This window comes from Cygnus olor, chromosome 21 (genome assembly GCF_009769625.2).
Source record: "Cygnus olor isolate bCygOlo1 chromosome 21, bCygOlo1.pri.v2, whole genome shotgun sequence".
Taxonomy (NCBI): domain Eukaryota; kingdom Metazoa; phylum Chordata; class Aves; order Anseriformes; family Anatidae; genus Cygnus; species Cygnus olor.
This window is the reverse complement of record NC_049189.1, coordinates 5,526,012-5,536,690: the sequence shown is the minus strand read 5'-3', so window position 1 is coordinate 5,536,690 and position 10,679 is coordinate 5,526,012. Positions and strand designations below refer to the sequence as shown.

The 10,679-nt window shown below is 44.7% G+C and overlaps 1 protein-coding gene across 3 annotated transcripts in view; it reads right to left on the bottom strand.

The window, feature by feature from the left end:
* Window positions 1–2,624: 2,624 nt before the first annotated feature.
* The window catches only part of LOC121058387 (angiotensin II receptor associated protein), a 10,020-nt gene continuing 1,965 nt past the window's right edge, over window positions 2,625–10,679 (bottom strand). Inside the window, exons 2-6 of one of the 3 annotated variants that reach the window (XM_040533889.1) lie at window positions 6,793–6,827; window positions 6,483–6,594; window positions 5,679–5,877; window positions 5,431–5,469; window positions 2,625–3,479 (exon numbers count right to left, since the gene is read on the bottom strand). In XM_040533889.1, the coding sequence (XP_040389823.1) occupies window positions 3,373–3,479; window positions 5,431–5,469; window positions 5,679–5,877; window positions 6,483–6,594; window positions 6,793–6,827 (492 nt within the window). In that variant the 3' untranslated portion in view covers window positions 2,625–3,372. Of the gene's footprint in view, window positions 3,480–5,430; window positions 5,470–5,678; window positions 5,878–6,482; window positions 6,595–6,792; window positions 6,828–10,679 lie in introns of those variants that run through there. The other 2 variants (XM_040533890.1, XM_040533888.1) reach the window with 2 other exon arrangements.

Here is a 10,679-nt window from a genome sequence, read left to right as displayed (position 1 = left end):
AAACACTAATGCATTAAAACATGAAGTAAATCCAATTATGTAAACAAAAATTAAGCTGATCAATGTACTTCTGGTGTTGTTATAAACAAAAGTAAATAGCATAATTCATGAAGAGTAATTCAAGCTCTTTCAAGTGAATACCACTTTAGTGGTATGATATCAAGGACAAATACATAACAAACACGTAAGTACCACACAGACAACGATAATTTTCCTATTCCTGAAGATCACAGTCCAAGCTGGGATCACTGGCTGGTCCCACATCACACCACACATGCTTTAGAAACAAGACTATCACCCCACTGCTTGCTCTTACAAACCAAACCATCATTTCTAATGCATGCTCAGCCTTGAGCCTCACGTTTTTACTTTAAGATGAAAAGACACATACAAGTACTCTTCCCTGAAGCTGCCGGGGGCAGTTACTGCTCCAGCAGCTGAGGAACAGCCTCACAGGAGTGCCCTTCCCACGCAGCCAGCCAGGAACCAGCATCCCAGGAGCTGCATCAGGGAGCAGGGACCCATCGCCCACCACCCGCGCCTGGGGGAGCTGCTCACAGGCCTGGAGCAGGCACAGGCCCCATCACTGGGGGCATCCCACCGGGGTCCACATCAGTCTCCATGGGTGCTGACACAAACCTCTCCTCACAGGCACTTACTCACTCGGACAGCCGTCGCCGGACATGCCGCTCGGCCTAGCCAGGACCTCGGGGGCAGGACAGCCGCCTCTTTGTGCCTGCTCCTCAGGGCGCTGGGGCAAACCCGCTGCTTTGCCCCCCCCTTACCACCCAAACCCCAGCAGTGAGCTCACTCCAGCTGGGCCACCGTAAGCAGCTTATCCCCTACGATTAGCAACGCCGCCTGTCCCCAGGGCTGCAGATGGAAAGCGGCTCTCGCCCATGGCTAATTAAAGCTGAGTCCTCACCACGACCCAGACGAGGTGGGGCATGGGTGGTTCACCTGCGGCCTCTCCCGGGTGTAGCTGCGCCAGGTGCCCGCTCAGCACCTCAGTGCCCCTTGCTGCCCGCCAGGCGCCCCACGCCCCGGCTCCTGTCAGCAGCACTGCAGGCAGGAAACGCCAACCCCCCCCCCCAAAAAAAAAAACCACACACCAGGGCACATCAGCACTGGAGAATTAGCGAGAAAAACAAGAAAACAGAACAGAGCATTGCACCTGCTGCACGTCTGGCTGAGGAGACCCCACTGAGAGGGGCCCTGTGGTGAGCTGTGGTGAGGCCAGGCTGTGCGGCAACACAACAGGCCGGATGAGGCCCCACAAGCCCTCCGACATCAGGTATTGATCTGAGAGCACACTGGTGCTTATTTTAACCAACAACCGCCCTCTGCCTCAGAAGCCAGGAGAAGGGCATGGTTTTTACTGTCATGTCTCTGATTTAACACCCCAAATTGGCATCCCTGATTCACAGTAAGCATATTAATAACCCTGCCTTGTTTTTTCTCTTCTCAGCTCCCCAGATCTAAATTCTCCACAGGAATGCACACAGCAGGTCAGCTAGATGGGTACTGATAGATTTTTTTCTTCCACTGGAGAATAGCTTGGAAAGGCCTCATTAGATGTAACCGTATGTTCATGCAAATACTCAAAAAGCTTTGCATTTAAAGCAGCCATTTTGTCTGTGGTCCACTGGTCTAGGGAAGGAAAAACTGCTTACCGTCTGAGCGTTTAAGCATGTTATTCAGGGATCCATACTTTCACTGTACAATTTTGAAGAATTGAAAAGCAGTAGCTGAACATGCAGTTCTATAAAACCTAGAAAATTCTGCCTACCTATTCTTCATTCTTCCCCACCTGATAACAGAGTAGACCGATTCCTAGTCCAGTGCTTTGTTACATGGCAGTCTGCAAAGTGAATCCACAACACTCATCTCAGGAGACTAAACCAGACTATTGCAGTTTTATGGCATTTACCACACGCTCAGTCCAAGCTTAAGTGATGATGGTCCAGGTACAGCGGCGGTTCGCTGTAATGCTTGTGTAGAATAAGGAATGAAGCATCTGCTGATGTTTAAAGGAATGAAATGAGAGAAAAATGCTTGTTTTTGAGAATAGAAACGGCATGTTTCTAGAGGATAAAGCAAAATTAACAGGGCTTTTGGTCACTGAAGAGTCAACACAGCAGCAGGTCTCGGAAGAGAAATGCAATTGTCAAACAACAGATGTATGCTTTGAATGTGAACTTGCTTCAGAAAAAACACAGATCTTCCCAGCACTAGTATTTTCATTCTGCTAAGGCTGACAATCTTTTCTCCTACAAAAACAAGTGTTCAACAGGTTTCTAAGTATTTTACCCTGAAAGTCACAGCAGGGCAGGTTTGCTGTGCATAAGATGAGTATTTATAGTTTGACACATTCCAGAGTTTGCTGCTGTGTAGAGCTACACAAACCCACCTCTTCCTTTTCTCAGTCCTTTTACTAGCCTATCTTCATCACCCACACACACATCCCCTTGCAGTACCCATCACGTGTCTGTGTAAAGCTTACACTAACACCATTGAAGCCCTGTAGATCTTGCCCCATAATGGCACTCCCAGACTGCCTGGCTACAGTCCCAAATCCTTGGGAATACATACATTTTCAAATAAGACATAGGTGACCAGTGTAATTTTTCTAACACAAAATCTGTGTTCATTTTTATAGCTTTCTTAGAAAAATGTAACATTTCAAGTTCTGTTAAGACAGGCAGCTGAAGGCGGAAGGACATTTCAAGGCACAGAACATCTATAATCAACATTTAACAGTCATTTTAAGTATCCCAAAGGACATTCAACTTGCGTAAAAGCATCAGTGAATACTCTCTGGTCCAGCAAGAGCATTTGATACCAATGTATCAGCTGTATGCAAAACCACAGCTAGCACAGGGAGTTATGGTCATAAATCTTAATTAAAAAAATATCAAAAACACCCCCCAGGAACTCCCAGATGTTTCCTGGAAATGTATCAGCACGAAAGCAGGCAGAACTGTGTTAAGAGCAGTCTGTAAGCCTTTTAAAGATAGTTTGTCCAGGAGTATTTGAGTGGTTCCCTTACTTACAGTAGAGAGGATGCCCAGTACAAAACCTGGAAGAACATAGTAGGTTCATCCACTTGCATATACAGCGGAGGGATATGGGGGAGAGAGGAAAGGAAAGTGTACAGGAATTACAAAGTCACAGTGCTTAACATGTTATTAGAGATCTTCTGGACTTACTCCAGGAACCCCTCTGCCTAACCTTCAGGGAGGTGAAAGAAAAGTATAATCACATCCTCTCCTATTTGCTCAGTAGCAGGTCTTGTGCCATCAGAACAGACATGGGAGTAGTGTAAGGCTGGACTGGGTGAGGGAGGTGTCCGTTCTGTTGCAGATGAGGACCTCAGTATGGATGCGGGGCTGCCTTGCTTGGGTCAGGCCACTGCGGAGAGGCATCCTGTTGATCAATTGGCTCATAGGTGCTGCGATCCTGGCCTGCACGGGTGAGACCTGAACAGAAGGGGAAGAGAACAAGCTTGAAAATAAATAAAAAGCACAGAAACTGAATCCTCTAGAAGAAACCAAAAGCTCAGGAGCATACCACATTGGCTACTCTACCAGCTCCCCAGTACATGTTCTGTGACCTTCAGTATACAGGCAGAAGGTAAGAAAACATCCTTCCAACAAAGGCAGAATAGCTGAGGTGTATTTGAACATGCCCCTTTGTTCCCCAAGAAGCGCTTTTAGCCATGGGGCTGTTTAGAAGGCAAAATTTGCAATAATACATAGCAACATAGCAGGCTGCTGTAATAGCATATTTCAGCAAGATCAAGTTTATGAGATGAGTTTATGGAAAAATCAATAGAACTTGCAACAAACAGAAGCAGCAGGAACCACGGCCAGCTGACAGCATGGACTTAAGTGCATGATTCATTTGTGAACCACTCTTCCAACAACCCAGCTATGTCTCAAGTGTGCCACACCATGGCACTACATTGGAATCCAGCAGTGCTCTCAGTTGCACTATGAACAATTTGTCCATGGTACAAGACTGGTACAAAAATCACCTTACTGTCCAGGGGATGAGCGGGGAAAGGACAGAAACCAAAAATGTGCACAGACAGCTCTGTGCCAGAGCTCTAGCCAGGCATCTGCCATGGCTAGAAAGCAAAACCTGAACCAAAGGTGGGTCCCAAACCACGAGAGGCTTGTTCTACGCAGCAAGAATGCTGCCAAGCTGAAAAAAACCTGTTTGAAAAGAAAATGAGAGAGGACCAGAAAAAAAAAGACACAGCACAGTTAAGTTCAAAAGGAAAATACCAGATATTAGGAAAACGAGGGAAAGTTTGTCAGCCACATTTAGCAGAAAACAGCACAGAGTTCTTATTGAGTGTTGTGAGAAAGACAGTTAAGGAGAAGATATGAAACTGCAGAGTGACTGAATTCCAACCTGTGCCTAGGAAGAAACTCTTTGACAGTATGCCTGTGTTGGAATAGTGTGGTAAAAAAGGGAGAATATTCCCAAGTTCCAAGCAAAGGGGGAGAAAATCAGTCACTCCGTAATGATACCTATACTTCCCATGGGATACAGATGTCAAATCCCAGTTATAAGCAGTAAGCAGCTCATAAACTGGCACAAACACAGCCCATAGCAGAACACCACAGTTGTCACACAGGCGTTCTGACATAGCTGAGACAAATCTGCCTGGCATTTGCACAAGCAGCTGATGGAGAAGACATCCACATTCCACTATTAGAGAGATGCAAATAGCACATAACACCCTGAAACCACCATTTTCCTTCAGTGACATCTCCTTCCCTGGAGGCATTCACCTCTTTTCACAGGAAGCCTCATACTGCTTTGGTGCTAGCAAAGAAGGTAGGTGACAGCTTTCAAACACTGCAATGTCAGTTACACCATCCTTTGTCCTGCACAGCCTTAGGAAGGAAAAAAAGCTAACTGTGCCAAGCTGCTGGTTTTGCCAGGGTGAACTCCCATGCAGCAAACAATCCCTGGCAGCTGCCCCACTATGAACTAGCACCAGGCATGCTTGGCAAAGAAGCTGAGAACATCCAGCCACAGCCCTTCTCTCTGGCAAGTATGCCACATTATCATGAGCAACTACAACCAGGAGAAAAACGAGTGCCTCCAAGCAAATTCGCATGAGGTAAACATCAGTCCCATTTACCAGGTGAGGAAACAGAAGTCCAAAGCATTCAGGATAGCTAGGAGATGAGACCCACATAAGCACAGAGATAGGAAATCCAGCTTCTTTCCTTCTCAGGCATAATCCAGCTATACAGGATGCTGCCTTTACTTTCCCCACAGAAAGAAAATAAAAGGTTGACAAAGAGGGAAGGACACCCAAAGACTTCCAAAAAGCCCACAAAAACGCAGGAGGTGGAAGAGAGGAAAAACCTGAGTTACACTGAATAAGAGTGACAGCAGTTGTGTCAATACCATAATGGGCAAAATTGCTGTCAGACGAGGACTCCAGGTCTGCAAGGAAAGAGGAAGAATGCAAATTTAAGGACTAAGACATGGCAGGACCACAAAAGAGGAAAACAGACATGAGAAAGACAAAGGCCATCCCCCTCCCTGGAAAGGGGGACAGAATCCAGCTGCACAAGGCTCAGGCTGAAGGGTACAGAGTAGAAACACCAGAGGATAGGGCCCACATGGATGCAGAGGCAGAAGAAGCATCCTACCTATATTAAAGGTGTACTCTCCTCCACGCTCCCGGTACATTTGATACACAAAATAGCAGGACGCAGGTTTAAGGAGAAGGCTGAAGATCGCCATGCCTATACTGAACCGCTTCACATCAGTCAAATAATCATTTGAAGGGTAGAAGACACAGACATGAATGATGTCTGTGAGGACTGTGAGCAGCAGGCCAGTCAGGAACTGGAAGTAGAGAGAGAACAGGATGTAAGGTGAACAGGGGATTAACCACTAGGAGTAACAGTCAGTTACAGGGTCTGTTTGCTGGAAAATCTGCATTCACACAATCATGTCTTCACCCCAGTATCACACATTTCTAACCCTTGACACTGACCCCAGGTAAACAGATTCCTAAGCATACGATCTCGTACGTCATGCATTTCCTTCACATCCATTATACACCTTCTCGTGATATGTTCCAAGGCTGTTTATTTTTGCTTGCCAATCTCTTTAATGATCAGAGAAGGGATTTATAAAGCCCCTCTAACTCAAGCATACTAAACACTGAGCCCTCTTCTGGCATTAAAAAAGTCACAACAGCTGGTATAAAAATAATAATCAAATATTCCTTACCCCCAGGAAGCAAAATAATGGATACTGAGTGCTTCTCACCACAGTTTATAGTGCTTAAGTAAAATCCAGGCTCTCTTGGGGGGAAAAAAAGTGAGTTTGACTTGTTGACTGCTATATTGGGAACAGCTGAAGATCATCACTGATTCAAAGGAGCTGTTTCTGCCCTCCACCCTCTCCCTAAGCAGCTGGGTCGAGGCAAATACTCTCATACTCACCATCATGATGGCATCAAGGGAATCTCGCTGTACAACAGCCCAGATCCCCACTGCAAGGATACTGAAATTTCCCCAGGCATAGGAAGCTGGAAACAAGTAATTCATGCATCCCCTGCCAAACAAGACAAAAAAAAACCAGCCCAAATTCACAATAAGCCTGCAACAGCGTTTGCATTTATCCCTCCCATATAAGCACTTGGGCTTAGGATCTTGAACACGGCACAAATGGGGAGTGCTGATTCCCCAAGAACATCCCATACCTACTTTGAAGGAATACCCTGTTCTCACCCAGGCCAGGCAAGTTACTCACCACACTGTAAGCAGCCAGTGTACCAGAATGATGGCCTGTGGAAAAACAGAGAGGAAGACAGGTCAGCAAGTTGGGAAAACCGGGGGAAGATTGATGTGAAATTACACTATCTCATCACCAAGAGTGCTCTGGACCCATGAACCACTGCAGAAAGCTGGCTTAGCAACTGGGACAGTGAAGACAAAACCATTTTTCTCTGCTTCTGTTGCTGAGTATTTCCTGTGGTGCTACACTATAGTCATTCATTACTGTTGTCATCTCTGTTGACAGTTGATTCAGGCCGACTTAGTCTTTCCTAAATGCATTATTGATTTTGGAACTCCACAAGACTTTGTACAGAAAGCAGGCAATCTCATTCACACTGTGCTAGCAGTTTATACATGACCAGTTTGGCATCCACGATGTCCAGGGATAGTCAAGATTGAAGCTTCCAGCAATTTTGCTGTAGTCCTGTGTAAATCCTCCTTTTACCTCTTTCCAACACGTTAAGAACAGTGGATTAACCTCGCTGCAATATTAACAGACCTGAAGGTATCTTCTAGGAGCCTAAGGACCTGATCCTGCCACAGTACGCAGCTCTTTTCATCCCCAGTGACGCCACCAGGGCCCAAGTTCTGACAATGCCCTAAGTAGCAATAAGATAACACTACCAGAGATTCTGTACTTTTCAGGTGTCCGTAATGATCCTGATCTTTGTGCTGCTCAAGGCAACAAATCCAAAAAGAAAGCGTCTCCCTGGAAGAAGTCATGCAAGGATTCTCTTCACAAGCACTTGACATTTCTGTAACCAAGGAGATATACTCTACGCATTTATTAAAACAGCAAATGGGAGCAAAAATATACCACTTCACTCTTTCCTATACATATATCCATGTGTTCACTTGCTTTTGAACCTGCAGGCCAATTTCAACTATGTTTGACAATGGGAGATTACTCTTCAGTGTCTGCTCTCTAAGCAGGTATGGAAACAGTGACATGGAAGGCAGGGCCTGTTAGCAGCTTCACGGGGGAAAGGCTGAAGCCAGGACCCAACTCTATTACATATCAGAGGATCCAAGGGAGGCAGGCATTCTTCCTTTTTCCCCATCCGTGAGAATGGCTCCAACTGGCATTTACACTGACTTTGGTACAGAGGCAACTATCAAAACCCCTCTGAAACATGCCTACCCCCCTCCATATATATATATATAAATATAAAAACACACACAATTGGGAAATGGGTAAGTAGAGAAGAACTAAATTACTTGCTTGACGTAGGAAAGCTGTATGCAGAGAGGGGCATTAAGACACTAAAAAAATAAATATTTAAGTTCTACCAACACCCTGCTATGTTTATTGGCTCAAAACCTCTACCCGTGCTTTAGCTTCACACAGAACTAGTCGCTTAAGGCGGGTTAATAACCAATGAAGCTGTGACAAGTGAAGCAGAGCCAGGAAATCAACAGGAGTGATGCAGCTGCTGTGGCTTGTACTGTTCTGCTAAGATATCACAATGTAGATATCTGATAAGATAAAGCTCTCGCTTCACTGCGGTACCCCAGCATATCTGCTGGGCATTCACCCTGAGAAGCCCAGACTTTGTCATAACTTCAAACACTGCTTAAACAGATTTTTAATAATGATATATTTAATTGCTCACAAAAGCCTACAAAATACTTCACCACCTCCCGCTACTTCCCCCTCCTCCCAAATTGTACCACAGAGACCAGGCACAAACAAATCAGTAAAATACAACATGTTCCTGGGTAAGAATGGAGACATGCAAATAGCATTTACTCAAGAGACTATCACAACATCAGGGAAATTCTTAATTAGGTAGTATTTAATTGCATGTTACATACCCACAAGACCCCTCAAGGCTCACCAGTTAACATAATTAATGCTTTTTTTTTTTTTTTTAAAGCTGTCTAGATCAATATTGCAGTTATTAAATTACGAAGCATGCTCAGTCACTAGCATAGAGTCAGGTAAATGAGGGATGATAGCATGGGGGACTGCATGAAGATAAACTAACATTCCCTCCTAGCTATTAGTCTGAGTTACCTGACAGTTCTTCAGGGCAGTATGGAATTTGCTGATGGTCTTGGTTTGCTTTAACATAGAAAACATATCCTTAATGAAAGGGATTTAAGGCTACAGTCACCACAAAAGATTAGGTAATTTGCAGGCAGTCTCCTAATAAGACGGAAGAATTTACTTTACTTCCATCTGTTCAAGGAAATCTGTCCATACCTAAGAAGGGCATACATTATTTCTTTAGAGAAACAACTCCTAAGAGTTGAACTAATGTTGAGGGCAGTAAAATATGAGGGGTAGAAACTTGGTGCCCGTCTCTTCTGGGCAAGATGATGATCATGTGTTTCAAAGCATCCCATCAGGGCGAGCTGAGAGTAATAACGAGTAGTTAAGCAGTGAACAGGCTATCCAGAGAGCTTGTAATGGCTCTATCCTTAGAAGATTTTACAAGTCAGCTGAATTTTGAGCTGACCAATTTGATCTACTTTTGAAGTTAGCTCTGCTTTGAGCAGGAGGTTGAACTAGGTGACATACAGAGGTCTCTCCTAATAAAAATCATTTTATAATTCTGTGACCTAGCACGTGAAAATGCCTGAAATGAAAACTTACGTTTCCAGGCGCATGCATTGTAAGGCATTGTCCAAGCTTGATCAAACTTTGTATGTCAAGGTTCAGCACAGTTATTGCAATAATCATAGCTGTCAAACATTCACTGACAAAATAAGCACTACTACTCGAGCTGAGCCAGTAGATGCTGTTCCATGGGTGTATTCCTCATCTGCAAGTAGCTTAGAGAGGGACCTCAAAGCTAAAACATTGTTGTGTTCTGGCACAAACACAACTCAGTCATGCAGTTTTCTTGGAGTTTTTTTTTTTTTTTCTTGCAGTTTTCTTTCATGAGGCTCATCTTTTTAATCTCACAGAAACTGTAAGCAGTTAATGCCAATGAATAGCAGCAGCATGTTTTATTCCCAGTCTGTCTCCAAATAAGAGCCTTCCCCACCTTTGTGATGTGTTTCAGAGAAGCAGCCATAACTCAGGCACAGTACAAAGATGCAGGTACAATTATTAACTCACTATGCTGCAGACCTTCAGCCCCAGAGCAGTACCAGCAGACTTGACAAAAGTTACTTCTTAATGCTGAAAATAGTTTGTCCAGGTCAAGGTCACTCTTACCCAGGAAGAGATTAGGGAATGGTTGCCCAAAACAAGAGAACAGCAAGGTTTTAGTTATGTTGTCATGGTGACTCGTTCATTCAGGAACTACGTCTGTTTTCTACTTCCCATGGTGGAACATGCATTTCATTGGCAATTTTTTTTTAATTAGATGTAATTTTTCACTGCTTTAACATGGGGGGGGGGGGGTTGCGCAGTTAAAAACCAAAGCAGAACACAAGACCTTTTAATCTTCTAGTGCTCTGGGAATTGCACAGTAGTTGAAATTTGTCAGCGCAAATTATCAGCCACTTTCCAGAATGTGATGCAATCCACATGACAGGCCTTGAAGAATCCATTTGCTTATACGCCTCTAAAAAGGGAAGTCACTTCTCTCTGTGCGCTATTAAGAGGGGGAAACATGATTATATGAACTCTCAGCTTTCATTTAGCACATTCATATGAAAGCCTTCCCGTACAAAGCTGAATTCCTAACAGCAGCTGAGAGAACGCTGTCCTCCCCACCCGTGGGCAGCCTGCTCCAAGGCTCCCACCGCTCGCAGCTTTGTGAATCAATAGCAGCCAAAACCTGATGTGATCTGTGATGCTTTCATTCCTCAGGCAAAGTTTTAACCAAAGGCGGCTCCTGAAACCTGCCATACCAGACAAGATACACAAAACAGGGAAGCTGGGAAAAGGGACACGTGCGCCTGGAA